This window comes from Somniosus microcephalus, unplaced genomic scaffold (assembly GCF_052327205.1).
Source record: "Somniosus microcephalus isolate GS21.2 unplaced genomic scaffold, FLI_Smic_1.0 unresolved_chr4, whole genome shotgun sequence".
Lineage (NCBI taxonomy): Eukaryota > Metazoa > Chordata > Chondrichthyes > Squaliformes > Somniosidae > Somniosus > Somniosus microcephalus.
Window position 1 is genome coordinate 40,601,902 of NW_028225182.1, and position 22,302 is coordinate 40,624,203.

The 22,302-nt window shown below is 51.3% G+C and overlaps 1 protein-coding gene across 4 annotated transcripts in view; it reads right to left on the reverse strand.

Annotated features, from left to right (window-relative positions):
• LOC147090605 (7SK snRNA methylphosphate capping enzyme-like) overlaps positions 1-21,760 on the reverse strand; it is a 28,693-nt gene extending 6,933 nt beyond the window's left edge. The window contains exons 1-4 of one of the 4 annotated variants that reach the window (XM_085977375.1): positions 19,611-21,759; positions 9,677-9,895; positions 3,938-4,064; positions 3,147-3,178 (exon numbers count right to left, since the gene is read on the reverse strand). In XM_085977375.1, coding sequence (XP_085833501.1) covers positions 3,147-3,178; positions 3,938-4,064; positions 9,677-9,895; positions 19,611-21,065 — 1,833 coding nt within the window. In that variant the 5' untranslated portion in view covers positions 21,066-21,759. Of the gene's footprint in view, positions 1-3,146; positions 3,179-3,937; positions 4,065-9,676; positions 9,896-19,610 lie in introns of all 4 variants that reach the window. The other 3 variants (XM_085977378.1, XM_085977376.1, XM_085977377.1) reach the window with 3 other exon arrangements.
• Between the last annotated feature and the right edge of the window lie 542 nt (positions 21,761-22,302).

A 22,302-nucleotide genomic window follows, 5' to 3' on the forward strand; every position in this document is an offset into this window, starting at 1 on the left:
TGAGAGGGAGGAACTGAAAGAAATCAGTATTTGTAGGGAAATGGTGTTAGGATTGAAGGCTGATAAATCCCCAGGGCCTGATAATTTACATCCTAGGGTACTTAAGGAAGTGGCCCTAGAAATAGTAGCTGCATTGCTGATCATCTTCCAAAATTCTATGGACTCTGGAACAGTTCCCATGGATTGGAGGGTAGTTAATGTAACCCCACTATTCAAAAAAGGTGGTAGAAAGAAAATGGGGAATTACAGACCGGTAAGCCGGACATCGGTAGTGGGGAAAATGCTAGAGTCCATTATAAAAGTTGTAATAGCAGAGCACTTGGAAAACAGTGACAGGATCGGACAAAGTCAACATGGATTTATAAGAGGTAAATCGTGCTCGACTAATCTACTGGAATTTTTTGAGGATGTAACTGGTAGAATAGATAAGGGAGAACCAGTGGATGTGGTGTATTTGGACTTTCAGAAGGCTTTCGATAAGGTCCCGCATAAGAGATTAGCGTGTAATGTTAAAGCACATGGAATTGGGGGCAAGGTACTGACTTGGATAGAGAACTGGTCGGCAGACAGGAAGCAAAGAGTTGGAATAAATGGGTCTTTTTCCGAGTGGCAGGCAGTGACTAGTGGGGTACCGCAGGGATCGGTGCTAGGACCCCAGCTATTCACAATATATATTAATGATCTAGACAAAGGAACTAGATGTAATATCTCCAAGTTTGCAGACGACACAAAGCTGGGTGGGCTTGTGTGCTGTGAGGAGGATGCAGAGAAACTCTAGTATGATTTGGACAGGTTGGATGATTGGGCAGATGCAATATAATGTGGATAAATGCGAGGTTATCCACTTTGGTGGCAAAAACAGGAAGGCAGATTATCAGAATGGCAATAGATTGGGAAATGGGGAAATGCAACGAGACCTGGGTGTCCTTGTGCACCAGTCGCTGAAGGTAAGCATGCAGGTGCAGCAGGTGGTTAAGAAGGCAAATGGTATGTTGGCCTTCGTAGCGAGAGGATTCGAGTACAGGAGCAAGGATGTCTTGCTGCAGTTGTACAGGGCCTTGGTGAGACCACATCTTGAGTACAGGAAACTCTTTGGTATCCGGCACCGACGTGTTGCCAGTTGGTCAAAAATCCCGGATGACGGAGAGGGTTATCTACCGAGGCTATTTTTAAAGAAAAATAAAAAAAATCAAGAAATGTGCAGTATACAGTAATTGGGTACTCACCTACAGAATGTGGTGTTAAATGGATGGTGGAAGATGCTTGATTAAGTACGGTACTGCCAGTTGAGGGTAATGCGATGCAATGACTACCAGCAGCGTGGGAGACACACAGTACCCCTGTAAAATGGCAGATCAGAAGAGACTACCGGCAGCGCGGGAGAGTCAGACTCCTGTTACAGGGGGATTGAGGTGTTCCGACAGCGCCAAGAAGCCGAGCAGTGGCAATTTGGAGAACTGTCCCCACTGACTAACTCGGCCACTGTGGGAGACTCGGACTCGGCAACATTGCCGGTTATTGAGGTGTTGTTTTCGGAGTGAGAATTTTGCCGGTTAAGAGAGAATTCCGGATATTTAGGTGCCATTTAAACAAGAGTTTCCTGTATTGCGTGCAGTTCTGGTCGCCTTATCTGAGGAAGGATGTTCTTGCCATGGAGGGAGTGCAGCGAAGATTCACAAAGCTGATACCTGGGATGGCAGGAATGACGTATGAGGAGAGATTGGGTCGATTGGGCTTGCACTCACTGGAGTTTAGGAGAATGAGAGGGGATCTCGTCGAAACTTATAAAATTCTAACAGGACTAGACAGACTAGATGCAGGAAGGATGTTCCCGATGGCGGAAGGGGTAGGCCATTTAGGATTGAGATGAGGAGGAATTTCTTCAGCCTGAGAGAGTGGTGAACCTGTGGAATTCTCTACCACACAAGGCCGTTGAGGCCAATTCATTAAATATATTCAAGAAGGAGTTAGATATATTTCTTAAGGCTAAAGGGATCAAGGGATATGGGGAGAAGGCAGGGACCGGGTACTGAATTTGGATGATCAGCCATGATCTCATTAAATGGCGGAACAGGCTCGAGGGGCTGAATGGCCTACTCCTGCTCCTATCTTCTAGGTTTCCTCATTTCCGATTTAAAAGGGCGACCCTTTATTCTGAAATTATGCCCCCTAGTTCTAGATTCCCCCACGAGGGGAAACATCCTCTCTGCATCTACCCTGTCAATCCCCTTCAGAATCTTATGTTTCAAGAAGATCCTCGCTGATTCTTCTAAACTCCAATGAGTATAGGCCCAACTTGCTCAACCTTTCTTCATAAGTCAACCCCTTCATCTCCAGAATCAACCTCATGAACCTTCTCTGAACTGCCTCCAATGAGAGTATATCCTTCCTTAAGTAAGGAGACCAAAACTGTACGCAGTACTCCAGGTGTGGTCTCACCAACGCCCTGTACAGTTGTAACAGGACTTCCCTACTTTTATACTCTATTCCCTTTGCAATAAAGGCCAACTCCCATTTCCTAGTTTTAAAAAGCTGTACCTATATAATTGAATTGATTGACATTGCGAACAGTTTGCCTGGATTAATGGTCATAAGGGGATGGTAGTGTAGTGGATATGGTACCAAGCAATCCCAAGGTCATGTGTTCAAATAACACCATGGCAATTTGTGAAACTGAATTTAATAACTGTTGTAAAAAAAAAATGCAACAGGTTCCCTAATGTCCTTCAGGTAAAGCAACTCGCCATTTCTACACATTATGCCCTCTTGAAGTGGCACAGCAAGCTTCCACTTTTGCACACTGAACTGTGTCCGCCATCCACTGGCCCAATTACCTAAACTATCCAAATCCTTCGAAATTTGGTTACGTTGCTAATTATTTAGCACACCTTTTTTTTTTGGTATCTGCAAGCTTGGTGACAAGGTACCGTTCAGGGTAGCCGTGAACAAAAAGTGATCAAGTCTAACCTAATGGGAGGGATTCAAACAAACAAAGTTAAGCAACACATTATATTCAGCCCCTCCCCCCAATTTATATACAGCCTCCAGTAATTTGCAATATGGCTTCTAGTTTCCAATTGGCAGGAAAAAAATGCACGTCATTGCCAAGCAGAACATACCAAAATCCATATATTATTGAGGCGTACCTTCGTTAGGCCTTGCACTGCCACAGCATAGCCTAGTAGGGAAAATCACAAGATAGATTCAGATGAAGATGGTGCTGCAGCCCATTTGATTTCATCCTTGCAGGATACCAACCTTACCGTCTCCCTATTACGGCATCTTAAGCCGTTTCTCAAACAGATCCATTGATCACCCTCTTGTGCAGGCAATACTTCTTGCCATCAATCCTAAGTTTGCCTTTCATAGAGCTTCCAGCCCAGGTCTCATTGCCCCCTGGCGTGATCGGAAAGTACTACCCTGGTTACTTTCACTATCCCACCAAGCATCGCCTGCTTCTGTGAGGATCCAAAACAGCCGAGGACAAAGCTGCCGGTTCATCCGGTCAAAGCCGATAGTAACCCCGAGGCCTAGGAATTCGCCTCGGGCGGTATCAGATCGGCCGCCCCTTATCCGCAGCGCCTGATACTCCGTATTGGAACAGGTGCTGTGGATAACGGACCGCCGATCCAATACCACCCGTTTGGCGCCACCGCCAGAGTCGAATTTCTAGCCCCGTGTCTTTATTTGAACTCCCATGGTTCTCTCACTTCTGGTATTCAACCTTCTATTTCATATAGAATTAGTATATTACTGCACAGGAGGAGGCCATTCAACCCATCATATGCATGCTGGCTCTCTGGAAGAGCATTCTACTTTGCATTCAGTGTGCTCGCACCACCCCCACAAGCCCTGGCAGCGGAGCAGAAAGCGAAATACATGGTGTAACTAGCAGGATAGACGCTGCTTCTACTTGATCACCACCCCTCACCCTCACCTTTAGATGTGCTCTGAGGTGTTCCTACCAGCTCATAACTGGAAAATCCAACCTCCGGGGACAACAGATAAGACGTAAACTGTTCCGGTTTAAAGATGATCTTATAGTAGTTCTTGTAGATTGTCTCCTAGGAAAAGCAAACAGATGTTTTAGAAGAGTTATCAAGGATCGACCACAAGTGGCTGGAATTGGAGGATTGTGTTACTCGTTGCGACAACATTCATACTCGAGATCAGAGAGGACCGAGTGTTTTATAGAAACTCAAGACATTGGGACGAAGGTTCAAATTCAATCTAGAATCAGAGTCTTTATCTGGTGAGGAAGGAGACGAGATTAAAAATATACACGTTTGGGCTAGTCTCTATCCAGGTGCTAATGGGCATGAACCCACAACACAAAACTGTCCCTCACTTGGCAGTCTCATTCAGAGAGGCTACAGATTAACCAGTATATAGAATACATCAGGAAGGGGCACACCCAAGATGCTGGGACGGCAGCAGATCAGAGATAATTTTACTCTGCATCGTGACCAAGGAGCACTTTATATTGACAACGGGTACCAGAAATGGAAAAGTACCAAAGACCCTCACTGGAGAAAACTCAGGGCTGCAAAAAAAGTTCATTTGAGATAAATCAAAATTTTAACCCCTGTGCAAAGAAGCTTCACCTTTAGTCAAAATCTGCATGTTTCCTCAACATATTATATCCTCAACATATTATATCCTTCCTTAAGTAAGGAGACCAAAACAGCGCCAGGGACCCGGGTTCGAATCCGGCCTCGGGTGACTGTGCAAACTCCACACAGACATTCTCCCCGTGTTTGCGTGGGTTTTCTCCGGGTGCTCCGGTTTCCTCCCACAGTCCAAAGATGTGCGGGTTAGGTTGATTGGCTATGATAAATTGACCCTTAGTGTTAGGGGGATTAAATACGTGGGGTTACAGGGATAGGGTGGGATATGTGTTGGTGTAGGGGTTACAGGGATCGGGTGGGATATGCGTCGGTGCAGGCTCGATGGGCCGAAATGGCCTCTATCTGCACTGTGGGGTTTCTGTGATCGGTGAACTGGAGCCTGCACATCAAGCGATCTAGGAAAGCTGCTGGGACGGAGCAAGACTCAATGGCCTATTGTTCACGGAGGCATCAAATATTTTTGTTCGCTGCCTCGGAATTAAATCGCTTGCAACTTGAAAGCACAAGAGTCGTCTCTGCTTGGCGGTGTGCAGAGCTCTGTAAACATACTTGCGTTTTTTGACCACCAGAAGATGTTAATCAGTTTGCCAGAAGGAGCTGGGCAAACAAAGACTCGGGGGTGACAGCTAGCCAAGTCACACACTGCAAGTTATCAGATGTGTCGTGTGGTATCTTGCTGGTGTTTGTGAATTCTTTTAATTCTAACTAAAATCGGAACTGTCGTTTAGCCCCGCGGCCTTTGAACTCTACGTGGGGAAGGGGGGAATCCTACAGATAGCCACTCCAAGGCATCCCCTTACTGACTTCTGAAAGACTTGCCAACTGCCCAAATGAAAAGGGCAATCGTTGGCCAGCGAGTGTTTTCTATTCGTTTTTAAGAACAGAAATAACATGCTACGAAGTCACCAAATACAGGGATCGGACTTGGATATTTCATTACAGTCCCCCATAGTCCAAGGGCTTTGGAGCAGGAGGCGGCCGCCGAGGGGAGATTTAATTGAGGTGTATAAAATTATGAGGGGCCTAGATGGAGTGGATAGGAAGGACCTATTTCCCTTAGCAGAGGGGTCAATAACCAGGGGGCATAGATTTAAAATAATTGGTAGAAGGATTAGAGGGGAGCCGAGGGAAAATTTTTCACCCAGAGGGTGGTGGGGGTCTGGAACTCACTGCCTGAAAAAGGTGGTAGAGGCAGAAACCCTCATCGCATTTAAAAAGTACTTGGATATGCACGTGAAGTGCCGTAACCTGCAGGGCTACGGACCAAGAGCTGGAAAGGGGGATTAGGCTGGACGGCTCTTTTTCGGCCGGCACGGACACGATGGGCCGAATGGCCGCCTTCTGTACCGTAAATTTCTATGATTTCCAAGGACGCCAATCTGAAAACCCATGGTTGAGCCTGTGTAAAATAAAGATTTGCACTTTTACAGACAGAAGCAAGGGGGCCAACCTCGCTGCTCACCAGCAAGAGGTTTACAGCCACCGGCATTCATTGTTGGAGCCAGGCTACACAACACAGTCTCTGGTGGAAACGGATGTGCAATTTCTACGGGGAAAGGTATTGTAAAGGGAAAACCACAATCCTTTGGTGTGATAACACGGACGCCTTTAACTACAGTCTAACCTCGGTGGCTGACTTGCTACAGAGAAAGATGAACTGGCAAGCGAGAGGCATAGTTGTTTACCACAGCTTTAAAGAACGTGTAACTTTTAATGCCAATATTTGGTGTTTCTACCCCGCCCCCACCTTCGCATATGAATGAATTAAGTACTAGATAAGAGATCTATTACACAACTTGTGTCCACTGAGCACAAGTACTGACAATTCAATAATGATTTTGCAATGTTTGGAGACGAGCCAATTCCTAAGATAACTTTCCTGTACCCAAAGTTTAGGGTCAGGGTTTCCACCCCCCACTGCCAGTCTTCTATTTTCTCCCTGAAGGTGCTGTCCACTGCGGAGATAGTCCAATGGGCAGCAGTGGCTATCCAACACTAACTCAAGTGGCCTTTCTTCACCCAAAGAGCCCAGCAGGCCATTCAACAGCTGAGCCCACACCTCACCTTCACCCGAGATCCAGCCAGGATTACTGAAAAGCAACTAGGAGCAGCAACCTTGACTTGACCATCCCCCTCCCTACCCTGGACCATCAAGGCCAGTCACAGCACCCCAACCGAGAACTGCTAAGTCGCCATGGTTTAGTTGGGGGGGGGGGGGGGGATCAAACCCTTGCTTTGTGTGGTTCAGTCACTTTTAATGTCCTAGATTTTGCAGCAGAACTTAGAAACATAGAAAAATAGGAAGTAGGCCATTCAAGCCTGCTCCGCCATTCAATATCATGGCTGATCCTCTATCTCAATACCATATTCCCACTCTCTCCCCATACCCCTGGATGCCATGTGTCTAGAAATCTATCTACAGGAAACTCTCGTTTAAACGGCACCGAAATATTCAGAATTCTCTCTTAACCGGCAAAATTCTCACTCCGAAAACAACACCTCAATAACCGGCAATGTTGCCGAGTCCGCGTCCGAGTCCCCCGCAGTGGCCGAGTTAGTCAGTGGGGGTAGTTCTCCAAACTGGCGCTACTCGGCTTCTTGGCGCTGTCGGAAGTCGGAACACCTCAATCCCACTGTAACAGGAGTCTGACTCTCCCGCTCTGCCGGTAGTCTCTTCTGATCCTCCATTTTACAGGGGTAGTGTGTGTCTCCCGCGCTGCCGGTAGTCTCTTCTGATCCGCCATTTTACAGGGGTACTGTGTCTCTCCCACGCTGCCAGTAGTCTCTTCCGATCCGCCATTTTACAGGGGTACTGTGTGTCTCCCGCGCTGCCGGTAGTCATTGCATTGCATTACCCTCAACTGGCAGTACCGTACTTAATCAAGCATCTTCCACCATCCATTTAACACCACATTCTGTAGGTGAGTACCCAATTACTGTATACAGGTAGACTATCCTTTATCCGAAAACCTTGGAACCAGCTGTGTTTCGGTTTTCGGAATTTTTCAGATTTCAGAAGGTTTTGACAACACTGTTGCTTAGCAACAGCTTGTAAACACTCGGCCCGTACCTTGGAAGTGTCTCCAACTCTGTTGCTAAGCTACAGAGACTCTTTCCACAGCCTGTTTAAAAAAATGCTAGGGGAAGAAAAAAAAACTAAAAACGGCTGCTGATTTCTGCCGTTAGATCGAGGTTTCCGGCTCCCCCTGCTCCGTATCTGAATTCCTTGACTTAGCGGGGGTCTGGGGCTCGACTGCTGCCGCCAGTTGTGGGAAAGCCGGATATCGGCTGACTCCTACACTAAGCTGGCCCGCAAATCAGGTCCGGGGGGGGGGAAAGAAAAGACTATCGGACGGGCCGCTGCAGCTATCGGACAGGCCGCTGTATTGGTGGGTTCACTCTCCCGGTACCTCCTTCACACTGCCCGGCTCGGCCTGCAATCTCCTACCCAGGAGGGAACTCTGTGACCCTCTGCCCTGCTCACAGGGAAAGGCAGAGCTCCCGGACCACTCCTGTCATGTTTGGCGCCACTCGGGTCATGTCGTGCGCACGACTTACACTCCACGAAAAAACTTTCGGTTTTTAGAGGTTTTCGGAAGTGCGGATAAAGGATAGTCTACCTGTACTGCACATTTCTTGTTTTTTTTAAATTTTTCTTTGTTAACAATAGCCTCGGTAGATAACCCTCTCAGTCAGCCAGAATTTTTGATCAACCGTCAACACACCGGTCCTGTTGGTGCCAGATACCAAAGAGTTTCCTGTATCTCCTTCTTAAATATATTCAGCGACTTGGCCTCCACAGCCTTCTGTGGTAGAGAATTCCACAGGTTCACCACCCTCAGTGAAGAAATTTCTCCTCATCTCAGTCCTAAATGTCCTACCCCGTATCCTGAAATGGCGTGATGAGACGACACCGTCACTTAGAAGTTCCGCGCAGTGAGGGAAATGACCGCGGCAGGACTCGAACCTGCAATCTTCGGATAACATCCCGGCCAGCACCCAAGTCATATGCCTTATCCATTGGGCAACACGGCCGCTCAAGCGAGCTTATACATGTGGCCAGACAGCCGTAGTTAAGTCACAAGCCTTTCATCTGACCCTCCTTCACCCCCACCCCTACCCCATACCTCAACATCAAGTGGCCAATCTTCACACAAGAGCCCAGTAGGCCATTCTACAGCGGAGCCCACAATCTGCCCTCACCCAACATCCATCCAGGGTGTCCTTGTGCACCAGTCGCTGAAGGTAAACATGCAGGTGCAGCAGGCGGTTAAGAAGGCAAATGGTATGTTGGCCTTCGTAGCGAGAGGGTTTGAGTACAGGAGCAAGGATGTCTTGCTGCAGTTGTACAGGGCCTTGGTGAGACCACACCTTGAGTATTGTGTGCAGTTTTGGTCGCCTTATCCGAGGAAGGATGTTCTTGCCATGGAAGGAGTTCAGCGAAGATTCACCAGACTGATACCTGGGATGGCAGGAATGACGTACGAGGAGCGATTGGGTCGATTGGGCTTATACTCGCTGGAGTTTACAAGAATGAGAGTGGATCTCATTGAAACTTATAAAATTCTGACAGGACTGGACAGACTAGATGCAGGAAGGATGTTCCTGATGGCGGGGGAGTCCAGAACCAGGGGTCACAGTCTAAGGATAAGGGGTAAGCCATTTAGGACAGAGATGAGGAGGAATTTCTTCACCCAGAGAGTGGTGAACCTGTGGAATTCTCTACCACAGAAGGCGGTGGAGGCCAATTCATTAAATATATTCAAGAAGGAGTTGGATATATTTCTTAAGGCTAAAGGGATCAAGGGGTATGAGGAGAAAGCAGGGACAGGGTACTGAATTTGGATGATCAGCCATGATCTCATTAAATGGCGGAGCAGGCTCGAGGGGCCGAATGGCCTACTCCTGCTCCTATCTTCTATATTTCTGTTTCTATGATACTGAAAGGCAACTATTACCCAAGGGCAAGGAGAAAACCCCATTTCCCCCCCCCCACCACTCGGGAGGCACCTTGACTCGCAGAACCAGCCTTAAACCGCCTCATTTACCGTAAGTTTCCGCCGCTTCCCATAAGACGACCAGGGCTGCGGTTCAAGGATGAAAATCCCACCCGGCCGCAGATGCCTGTAGATGCGTTTGAACATTCGTTTGAGCCCCTCATCGCCCCAGTTGAGATGAATCCATTTCGTCAGGCTTAGGCACAGAATAACATCATACTCTGGCCTCTGCGTGTCCAGCAACTCATCCTTCTCTAGCACGTAGTTCCCCTGTCAAAAGAAAGAAAAAAAATGATGATTTTAGTACATGCCAGAATCAGCAGCCAATATTCAGGCCATTCGACCTAACTGGTCCGTGCTCCACACGATGGTGCGACGGCTTAGAAGTGGTCAGGGGCCTTGTGGTGGACGAACGTGCCAGGGCACTGAGCGGTCGCATTGGAGTCTCCCCTGTAGCAAGTGCCTTAGTGCAGCCAGACAAGCACTTGAACATTCCCAGAAACCAGCAAAGTTGAGGCTTCCTGATGTTTCAGTGGCCGAACGACACCGTAGGCAGTGCAACGAGCCCACAAAGACGAGGAAAGATCCAAATCCGAGCTCAGTCTGTGCGGCGTTAGTCGGCCTTGGAGATGGTAGGGATGCTAGAATTTTGCCCTGGACTAGGGAGGGACACACTGACCCTGCTTCTGACCATCTGATAACCACTGCTGGAAAGTCTAGATACGTGAATGGCAAGTTCGGATAGAGTCGGACAGCCTGTCAGCAGTTACTACGTCACAGGGAGAAGACATTACTTTAGTGATGTGCTAGCCTGGCCCAACTGTTAGCATCCTCCAGAGTTAGAAGGTTGTGGATTCAAATCCCACTCTGATACTGGGGTATATAATCTAGGCAGACACTGTAGCACTATACAGGAAACTCTGTTATCCGGCACCGACGGGACCAGTTTATTAAAAAGTCCGGATTACAGAGAGGTATAGTAAAAGGTACGAGAGCGCCGTACACAGCAACAAATCCAGGCTTCCCTGTTGCATAGCAACAGGTGCAGGAACCCCAGCCACAAGATCCAGGCGTCCCTGTTGCATAGCAACAGGTGCAGGAACCCCGGTTACACGGCCACAGATCCAGGAACGGTCACTAATATGAAGTAAAACTTACCTGAACCTACTCCTGCATTTTGCCGGTTAACCGAGATTTCCGGTTATTTTAGGTGCCGGTAAATCGAGAGTTTCCGGTATTGTCAGGAGGTGTAAACCCAGGCCCCTTCTTAGAGTCATACAGCACAGAAAGAGGCCCTTCGGCCCATCGTGTCCGCGCCGGCCATCAAGCCCTGTCTATTCTAATCCCATTTTCCAGCACTTGGTCCGTAGCCTTGTATGCTATGGCGTTTCAAGTGCTCATCTAAATGCTTCTTGAATGTTGAGGGTTCCTGCCTCTACCACCCTTTCAGGCAGCGAGTTCCAGATTCCAACCACCCTCTGGGTGAAAAAGCTTTTCCTCAAATCCCCTCTAAACCTCCTGCCCCTTACCTTGAAACTATGCCCCCTGGTTATTGACCCCTCTACTAAGGGGAAAAGTTCCTTTCTATCTACCCTATTTATGCCCCTCATAATTTTGTACACCTCAATCAGGTCCCCCCTCAGCCTTCTCTGCTCTAAGGAAAACAACCCCAGGCTGTCCAGTCTCTCTTCATAGCTGAAACGCTCCAGCCCAGGTAACATCCTGGTGAATCTCCTCTGCACCCTCTCCAAAGCAATCACATCCTTCCTATTCTGGTAGACGTTAAAAAAATACCATGACACCAATTAGAGAGCAGAACACGTCCTGGTGCCCTTGCCAAAGTTCCCCACGCCCCCCTCAACCAACACCATCAAAAACAGATCAACTAGACCAGTACAGCACAGGAGGCCGCCATTCGGCCCAGCCCATCGAGTTTGTGCCGGCTCTTTCGAAGAGCAATCCACTTAGCCCCACTCTTAAAATCATGAAGGGTTTAGACAGGGTAAATAAAGAGAAACTGTTTCCAATGGCTGCAGGGCCGATAACCAGAGGGCACAGATTTAAGGTGATTGGCAAAAGAACCGGGGGCGACATGAGGAAAAACCTTTTTACGCAACGAGTGGTTAGGATTTGGAACGCGCTGCCTGATAGAGGGGTGGAAACAGATTCAATAGTAGCCTTCAAAAGGGAATTGGATAAATACTTGAAGGAAAAAAAATTGCAGGGACATAACACGGGGAAAGAGCGGGGGAGTGGGACTAACTGGATTGCTCTTCGCGAGACCCGTCTCACTACTGTTTGTGGAAACCTCACTGTGCTTGGCTGCTGCAATTACCAACACGTGACGATGGGTCCGGGACATTCGCAACATGGCGGGGCACTACAGAAATGCAACTGTAGATAGAAAATGTGTCGACCATTTCACTGGCAATGGTTTTGTATGCATTAATACTGGAGCCTTGCCTGGGCAGGAGGACTACAAAAACCAAAACAAAGCCAAGGCATCCAGTTAGAACAGGTCTGGAATCCAACTTCAGGAAGGGTACGGAGCACATGAAACTAGAGTTTCGGAAGAGGGGAAAAAACACACCGCTTCTCCACAAAATAAAACAGCCGGGATCATTTCATTCTAAAAATAGAGATGGCAGAAGAGGGGAAGGAGTGGAATTTTTCTAAAGTTACAAGAGACTTCACAAAACCCCATGAGTCGGGACAAAGTCCCAGGTCGAGAGAGTCAGGATTGAAAGCGTACAATCCTCCGAGATCTAAAGAACCGGTTCCACTTGCTCGTGATTGAGCATCTAGTAACTGAACTGAGCAACACAGACCAACATGCACCCTTATCCACAAGTGATGATCCTCAGCCTGTGCGGAGAGCTGAGTTGAGGACAAAGGGTCAGTTGTAGTGGCCCCCAGAAGCCAGGGTTTCTGCACCTCATCACAATCCAGCAGCTCCCGCTCAGATTGTGTCCGAGATCACCAGGTGAAGACAGGATAAGGTCCTCCTCTTCCACCGTCACCCCATTCTCCCTCCCCCCTTCCACCGTCACCCCATTCTCCCTCCCCCCTTCCACCGTCACCCCATTCTCCCTCCCCCTTCCACCGTCACCCCATTCTCCCTCCCCCTTCCACCGTCACCCCATTCTCCCTCCCCCCTTCCACCGTCACCCCATTCTCCCTCCCCCTTCCACCGTCACCCCATTCTCCCTCCCCCCTTCCACCGTCACCCCATTCTCCCTCCCCCCTTCCACCGTCACCCCATTCTCCCTCCCCCCTTCCACCGTCACCCCATTCTCCCTCCCCCTCTTCCACCGCCACCCCATTGTCCCCCCTCTTCCACCGTCACCCCATTCTCCCTCCCTCCCCCCCTTCCACCGTCACCCCATTCTCCCTCCCTCCCCCCCTTCCACCGTCACCCCATTCTCCCTCCCCCCTTCCACCGTCACCCCATTCTCCCCCCTCTTCCACCGTCACCCCATTCTCCCTCCCCCCCTTCCACCGTCACCCCATTCTCCCTCCCCCTCTTCCACCGTCACCCCATTCTCCCTCCCCCTCTTCCACCGTCACCCCATTCTCCCCCCTCTTCCACCGTCACCCCATTCTCCCTCCCCCCCTTCCACCGTCACCCCATTCTCCTCCCCCCCTTCCACCGTCACCCCATTCTCCTCCCCCCTTCCACCGTCACCCCATTCTCCCTCCCCCCTTCCACCGTCACCCCATTCTCCCTCCCCCCTTCCACCGTCACCCCAATCTCCCTCCCCCCTTCCACCGTCACCCCATTCTCCCTCCCCCCCCTTCCACCGTCACCCCATTCTCCCTCCCCCCCCTTCCACCGTCACCCCATTCTCCCTCCCCCCCCCTTCCACCGTCACCCCATTCTCCCTCCCCCCCTTCCACCGTCACCCCATTCTCCTCCCCCCCTTCCACCGTCACCCCATTCTCCTCCCCCCCTTCCACCGTCACCCCATTCTCCTCCCCCCCTTCCACCGTCACCCCATTCTCCCTCCCCCCTTCCACCGTCACCCCATTCTCCCTCCCCCCTTCCACCGTCACCCCAATCTCCCTCCCCCCTTCCACCGTCACCCCATTCTCCCTCCCCCCCTTCCACCGTCACCCCATTCTCCCTCCCCCCCCCTTCCACCGTCACCCCATTCTCCCTCCCCCCCCCTTCCACCGTCACCCCATTCTCCCTCCCCCCCCCCTTCCACCGTCACCCCATTCTCCCTCCCCCCCCCTTCCACCGTCACCCCATTCTCCCTCCCCCCCCCTTCCACCGTCACCCCATTCTCCTCCCCCCCCTTCCACCGTCACCCCATTCTCCCTCCCCCCTTCCACCGTCACCCCCATTCTCCCTCCCCCCTTCCACCGTCACCCCATTCTCCCTCCCCCTTCCACCGTCACCCCATTCTCCCTCCCCCCTTCCACCGTCACCCCATTCTCCCTCCCCCTCCTCCTCCGTCACCCCATTCTCCCTCCCCCTCTTCCTCCGTCACCCCATTCTCCCTCCCCCTCTTCCTCCGTCACCCCATTCTCCCTCCCCCTCTTCCTCCGTCACCCCATTCTCCCTCCCCCTCTTCCTCCGTCACCCCATTCTCCCTCCCCCTCTTCCTCCGTCACCCCATTCTCCCTCCCCCTCTTCCTCCGTCACCCCATTCTCCCTCCCCCTCTTCCTCCGTCACCCCATTCTCCCTCCCCCTCTTCCTCCGTCACCCCATTCTCCCTCCCCCTCTTCCTCCGTCACCCCATTCTCCCTCCCCCTCTTCCTCCGTCACCCCATTCTCCCTCCCCCTCTTCCTCCGTCACCCCATTCTCCCTCCCCCTCTTCCTCCGTCACCCCATTCTCCCTCCCCCTCTTCCTCCGTCACCCCATTCTCCCTCCCCCTCTTCCTCCGTCACCCCATTCTCCCTCCCCCTCTTCCTCCGTCACCCCATTCTCCCTCCCCCCCCTTCCACCGTCACCCCATTCTCCCTCCCCCCTTCCACCGTCACCCCATTCTCCCTCCCCCCCCTTCCACCGTCACCCCATTCTCCCTCCCCCCTTCCACCGTCACCCCATTCTCCCTTCCCCCCCTTCCACCGTCACCCCATTCTCCCTCCCCCCTTCCACCGTCACCCCATTCTCCTCCCCCCTTCCACCGTCACCCCATTCTCCCTCCCCTCTTCCCCCGTCACCCCATTCTCCCTCCCCTCTTCCCCCGTCACCCCATTCTCCCTCCCCTCTTCCCCCGTCACCCCATTCTCCCTCCCTCCCCCCGTCACCCCATTTCCCCCCCCGCGTAATGGAGAGTTGTCGAGGCGCCAATGATTTCCATCCTCTGAACGAATGGCAAGGAGTCAACACTTTCAGAAGGGAAGAAAATTGGCAAGCAGCGAATGCGCAGGTCTGGAGGTTTCAATGGTAGCTAGCACGCAGTCCCAAGCTACACACACACGCCTGTCCTCCCCGCTCGCCTTTTCCCCAACCTTCCCTCCCACGCACCCCCCCCCAACCACCCCAAAGCCACTACTCCGAGCCAAACCAACACTTCTGTAAGATGAGAAAGCGACAGGTCCGGGGAGATAGTAGCAGGGCAGAAACATTTTTTTATGGCAACATTCAAACTCTCCTGTTGTGCAGGTGTTTGTCAAAGGATTACAACAACTCATTTCAGATCAGCTAGTCTGCTGATAAAAAGCAGACTTCCCAGCCAGAGAGTCGCCCAGGAACTGAACTCCACTAGGCAGCCATTTGCCGAGCCGGTCGCCATTTCAAGCGACCACAGCAGATTTGTAAAATGAAGTGCAACAGAAAAAAATCAGGTTACCGCGAGGAGAGCCATTTGGAGTTGTCCATCAGGAAGGGTGCCATAAACAATACTCACAGCAGAGATATGTACAGTGAAGAGACCGGGATAACAGCGCTCAGACTTGGCACTGAAATACATGTGGGCTACTCATCCGGACCCTCCAAGACAGACAGTTAACTGGTCAAAGCTGCATACAGTTAAATGTGACAGTCCCAGGTGGAGCCTTCAATCCTAAAGCAACACTAGTCTCACAAGCCACTGTGAAGCACTTCACCTCGTCAAGGATGTAGCAGCACTTCTGCCCGGCAAACAGGAATCAGAACAAGAAATCCGCCATTCAGAAGCAACTACACGTTACGAAGGCCACAAAACATGTTACCGTCACCCAAACACCGATCCGGAGAACAGACCAAACCCCTCCATCACAAGCTTTCAAACTGGGGTCCACTGACCACCTGCAACTGGCCATCCCAACTCTACTGCGTACAATCCTGGTCGCCATATTATAAAAAGGATATAGGGGCACTGGAGAGGGTGCAGAGAAGATTTACAAGGATGATACCAGAAATGCGAGGGTATACATATCAGGAAAGGATGAACAGGCTGGGGCTCTCTTCTCTAGAAAAAGAGAAGGCGGAGGAGTGACCTGATAGAGCTCTTTAAAATTATGAAAAGTTTTGATAGAGTGGATACAGAGAGAATGTTTCCACTTGTGGGGAAGAGCAAAACTAGAGGCCATCGATATAAGATAGTCACTAATAAATCCAATAGGGAATTCAGGAGAAACTTCTTTACCCAGAGAGTGGTGAGAATGTGGAACTCACTACCACAGGGAGTGGTTGAGGCGAATAGTATCGATGTATTTAAGGGGAGGCTGGACAAGCACATGAGGGAGAAGGGAATAGAGGGTTACGCTGATAGAGTTAGATGAGGAAAGACGGGAGGAGGCTCGAGTGGAGCATAAACGCCGGCAGGGACTGGTTGGGCCGAATGGCCTGTTTCTGTGCCGTATATCCCGTGTAATCATACTGAAACTGCACTGATAATTTGATAGCAAGTGGGAATTTAGTGTCAAACTTAAATTCAGATCAGTCGAATGAAGGAACTTTGAACGAAGTGGGGCGCAGTCTTGCCTGCCTGCATACACCAAGTGTTGGACGATTACAGCAGCTTCCCTTGGGGAGAGCGGACTACCTTCGGGAAGTTAGGTCAATATTTGCAAGAGGCAGCAAGCACAAAAAGCAAAACTTAATCCACCTAACTGCACCGATCAATTCAATTCAGTTCAATTTTATTTGTCATATATGCAGCAGACGTGTGTAATGCACAATGAAATGTTGATGTTTACCAGTCCTCCCAACATTGGAATAAATATGGCATAACAATGATAAATACTAATAGAAACAACGAGAAAACACTAATAGGTCAAAACTAACAGATCACATTATTTCCGAGAGTTACTATCACCTTCCCGAAGAGCTGTTGGTTCCAGGAGCTGGAAAGCTTTCCAACTCGAGACGAGAGAATTCAAAGCTCGGGAACCAACATCAGTTTCTCACCCCACTGCAAGGCCAGCCGGGAAACAAGTTTCTTTAAATTTACAAAGTGCTGACCCGTCAGGATTTTCAGTGCAAGGAAAAACAAACAGAACCAGGATAGGAGCAAACCACATCCCAAAACTCGAAGCAGTGGGCTACACTGTAGGAACAGCACCTCCGACAAGCATTGCCAATTGGTACAGTTTGATAGACGTGTGGCAAAAGAGTTAATGCTAAGAGGGCTTCTTTTGGAAGCCCCCGTTTAAAAGTTACTTAAAAACCCCATTGATAATCACAGAATTTAAAGCACACTGCTGGAAGTGTGCAGTTTTGGTCTCCTTACCTAAGAAAGGATATACTTGCCATAGAGGGAGTGCAGCGAAGCTTCACCTGGGATTGCAGGACTGTCGTATGAGGAGAGATTGGGTCGACTAGGCCTGTATTCACTGGAGTTTAGAAGAATGAGAGGGGATCTCATTGAAACGTATAAAATTCTGACAGGGCTAGACTGACTGGATGCAGGGAGGATGTTTCCCCTGGCTGGGGGGGGGGTCTAGAACGAGGGGGTCACAGTCTCAGGATATGGGGTAGGATATTTAGGACTGAGATGAGGAGAAATGTCTTCACTCAGAGGGTGGTGAACCTGTGGAATTCTCTGCCACAGAGGGCGGTGGAGGCCAGTTCATTAAATATATTCAAGACAGAGTTGGATATATTTCTTAAGGCTAAAGGGATCAAGGGATATGGGGAGAAGGTAGGGACAGGGTACTGAATTTGGATGATCAGCCATGATCATATTGAATGACGGAGCAGGCTCGAGGGGCCGATGGCCTACTCCTGCTCCCATTTTACCATGTTTCTAGGTGGCAAGAAACAGCCGACTGCTCTGAAGGAGAGTGCACACCGCTGTACTACACTAGGTTGGCATGAAATAACAACAGAAAATGCAACAGAAAATGCTGGAAAAACTCAGCAGGCCAGGCAACATCCGTGGAGAGAAAATAGAGTCGACGTTTCGGGTCGAAACCCTTTTTCAAAACTGGAAAGGAAATGAAATAGATCGAAGGCAGGGCTGGGAGAGAACAAAAGAAGTAAAGAGACATTAAGAGGTATTCAGAACGAGACGAGATGATGATAGGACAGTGGAGACAAAAGACGGCTCAGGTTAGGTGTGAAGTGTACTGGCAGGATGAGCATCTGCAGTATTTTGCGATCGTACTAGGTTGGCAGCGACTAGATGGGCCGAATGGCCTGTTTCTGTGCCATATATCCTACATTTCTCCACATCCAGGCAGATAAGGAATCACAGAATCACAGAAACCCCACACAGTGCAGATAGAGGCCACTTCGGCCCATCGAGCCTGCACCGACACATATCCCACCCGATCCCCGTAACCCCTACACCAACACATATCCCACCCGATCCCCGTAACCCCACGTATTTAATCCCCTAACACTAAGGGTCAATTTATCATAGCCAATCAACCTAACCCGCACATCTTTGGACTGTGGGAGGAAACCGGAGCACCCGGAGAAAACCCACGCAAACACGGGGAGAATGTGCAAACTCCACACAGACTGTCGCCCGAGGCTGGATTCGAACCCGGGTCTCTGGCGCTGTGAGGCAACAGTGCTAACCACTGTGCCACCGTGCTGCCCTGCGGCCAAATAAACCCTCAGTTTTCCAGTGGCCCGGGCAACGTTACAGTCCCCCCGGGAAAGCCAACAGCTTCTTCTGGGTCTTACCTCTTACCAAGCACAACCAAAAGAAAAAATAAATAAAGCAGGGTTCTGGTTGGCCCGTCCTGCCCCTTGGATTAGCTTGTGCTCCATCAACACATTCACTCAGACAAGATTACACCGCTAACACTACACCGAATTGTTTCGTTTCCTCGGAGCTAAAAAGAAAAAAGCTGTAAAATCACCCAAGTCTACACTGCCGACCCAGCTGTAGTTAGGGAACAGATTCTTCACAGGGATTGTCCACCTTTATTACAGGAAGGATGTGATCGCACTAGAGAGGGTACAGAGGAGATTTACGAGGATGTTGCCGGGACTGGAGAATTCTAGCTGAGGAAAGATTGGAGAGGCTGGGGTTGTTTTCTTTGGAACAGAGGAGGCTGAGGGGAGATTTAATTGAGGTGTATAAAATTATGAGGGGCCCAGATAGAGTGGATAGGAAGGACCTATTTCCCTTAGCAGAGAGGTCAATAACCAGGGGGCAGAGATTTAAAGTAATTGGTAGAAGGATTAGAGGGGAGTTGAGGAGAACTTTTTTCACCCAGAGGGTGGTGGGGGTCTGGAACTCACTGCCTGAAAGGGTGGTAGAGGCAGAAACCCTCATCACATTTAAAAAGTACCTGGATGTGCACTTGAAGTGTCGAATCCGACAGGGCTACGGACCGAGAGCTGGAAAGTGGGATTAGGCTGGTTCGCGCTTTTTCAGCCGGCACGGACGCGATGGGCCGAATGGCCTCCTTCTGTGCCGTAAATTTCAATATTTAAGCAAATACAATCGTCTCCCCCCCTCACCACCAATTTGTCATTTTGATGTCTTCAGCAACTCTGATCAATGCTGAATGGTTTACAGTTTACCACCGCGGTACCAGCCTGTAAAAGGCGGCTCGCCCTCCCACTCGCCCAACGCAGCAAGACACCCACCTGGATAAAGGTAACGTTATTGGGAAACTCCAGCACACAGCGATCCAGCGTCACAGGCGGAGCGGCGATCGGACCTCGGCAGCGGCTCAGCGACACGGGGAAGTGCCGCGGGGCCTGGCCGGCGGCACCCGCCGAGGGCAGCACGTCCTCGGACAGGAAGTGGCGGATGTTCTGGCGGGCCGAGTACACCAGGGCGCTGTCGATGTCGACGCCGACGATGCGGGCGGGCCGCAAGTCCTTGGCGATGCTGAGCGTCAGGTGGCCGGAGTTGCAGCCCAGGTCCAGGATGTCCTTGCCCCGGAACCAGGTGGGCTGGAGCACCGCCAGCCGGGGGTCCTCGCAGCGCCCCGGGTTGCGGTAGCCGTAGTACTTGCTGTAGTTGCCGTATTGGAACCTCTTGTGCTTGCTCTGGAAGTTGAGTTGAGCCTTGCTCTCCCGGTGGTAGTTGTGTTGGTGCGGATGGTGCTGATGGTGATGGTGGGACGCCTTCCCTCTGCTCTTCTCTGGCGTTGGCTTCTTACCCTCCTTGGGCTCTTCCTCGGTGCCAGTGGGAGCCTTGCCCGGCTCCGACTTGCTGGAGGTCCGCCGGCGCTTGCGATGCCTCGTCCCCCCCCCTCCACCGCCCGAACTGGGCTCCGAGCCACCCCGGAGGACCGGAGACACAATCTCATCCCTGCAATTGATGGCCGTGTTGAGCTCATAGGGTTGGGGCCCCTCCTGCTCAGCCGGAGGAGCCTCCGGCGGCTGCTGGTCAGTGGCACAATTCTGGGCGCTGAGTGTTGGGACGCAACTCTTCTCCGCCAATTCCGCGCCGCCTCCGCCGGCGGCGGATTGGGGCAACTGGCTGGGCGGGTGGTGCGAATGCCGGTGGCGCCGCTTGCGCCCGAGCTTGAGGGGCGACGGCAGCACCTCAGAGCCCGTGTTGAGGTTGAGCGGGTCGGTGATGTCCTTGGGGACCAGGATCTCCACAGGGTCGCGGTTCCGGCAGGGCAGCGGGGAGGACTTGGGCGTCTCGGCGTTGAGCGCCTTGTTGACCTCTTCGTCCAGCAGGCTGTTGAGGTTGAGCGGGTCGAAGATGTTGCCGCCCAGAAGGAAGTTGCTGGGCAGCACCGGGTCGCAATCGGAGTTGGCCCGGCGGCGGCGCTTGAAGCCGGGGTGCTTGAAGCCCACGTTCAGGCTGTTCCTCCTCTTGAAGGCTCGCTGCTGCTGCTGTTGTTGTTGCTGCAGGGGTTGGAGGCCATTCTTTGGCTGCTGCACGTTCTCGTCCAACTCATCTTTGGCACTGGGGGACAAGGCAACCTCCTCGCTGACGGGGGTCAGCACCCTGCCCTGCTGGCGGCGCTGCGGGTGCATCTCGTCCACCTTGGCCCCCGCAGCCGACAGGTACTCGGGCTTCAAGAGGGTGACCTCCCGGGCGGGCTCTTCCTTGACTGACATCTCAATCAGCTTCTTCATCAGACAACATGGGAAAAGTCCGGGCAAGAGGATTGCAGAGCCCCGCTCGTGCTCAGTGCCCCCCTGGTGCAGGTGCAGGCGCAGCTCCCACCAGTATTGCAGCCCCTTCCAACGCAGCCCATGCACAGCACCTCCAAACCTGCACACAAGCTCACCTCACCCCTCCCCCCGCCAAAACCAACGTCGTACGTCCACTCAACGGAATCCCACGTCGCCCGTGACGTCACCGCGTCTCATCAGCATAAATGAATTATTCATATTCTGGGACCTAGCGAACAATCAATTCACGCCACCCCCCTCTCTCTCTCTCTCCACGGGTTTTGTTTATCGAGTCTCTCTTTTTCTCCACACAGACTTGACAGTTTTTTTTCCTCGCAGAGACAAAAAAAAATCCCCCCCTCACAAAAAAAATGGCAACTTTAAATCAGTCAAGTTTGTGGAAACTTAGGCGGTGCAGAAATAATTCCCGCACCGACCGTCCCCTGGCTTATTAATTCGGATAAAGTTGCTTTTTTTTCCCACCCCCTCCCCTAGAAATTTTTTTTAGTTTTTTTTTTAAAAAAAGCCCCTTTTTCCGCTTCCCTTCTACCCCGAACTGTGAGCGACTAACGCGCACTCGCTCTGTCTCCTCACACTGCGCTTGCGTCTCCTTTTATACCCGGCCGCCACCGCCACCCGCCGTTGACGGACGGCGGGCTCGACCAATCGACGGCCGGCGAACGTCCCCGGCGGCGTGAGCCTCTCCCCGCCTCCTCGGCTCGACCAATCGGCATGCGGGGGCCGACCCGGCTGGGCCAATCGGCGTGGAGGCGGTGGACGGGACCGACCGTCGTGGCCAATCAGCGTCGTGGCGGTGGGCGGGGCCACCTCACCCTCGCGGTGAGGTAAGTTGGGAGGGAAGATTCTCGTCAGGAAAAAATTTTTTTTATTATTATTATCGACTTGTGTATTTTTTTTTATCCCTCAAAAAGGTGTGCAGACAGATTATTTTTTTTTATTATGATTATCGCCGCCTTTCACCCTCCAAAAAAACAGGCGCTCGGCGTGGCCGCCTATCGCCTTCCACGCGATCTGACGAAAACAAAACATAAAAAACCCATCAGGCTTTAAACTCTTTAAAGCCGTTCTTTACTTCACGAAATCGGCTGTCCGTCGGGGGCCCGACCGACCGATCTTTCGGCGGCGAGGTTTATTCTCCCCCCCTCCCCGCTGCTGATTTACTTTCATTCGGGTCGAG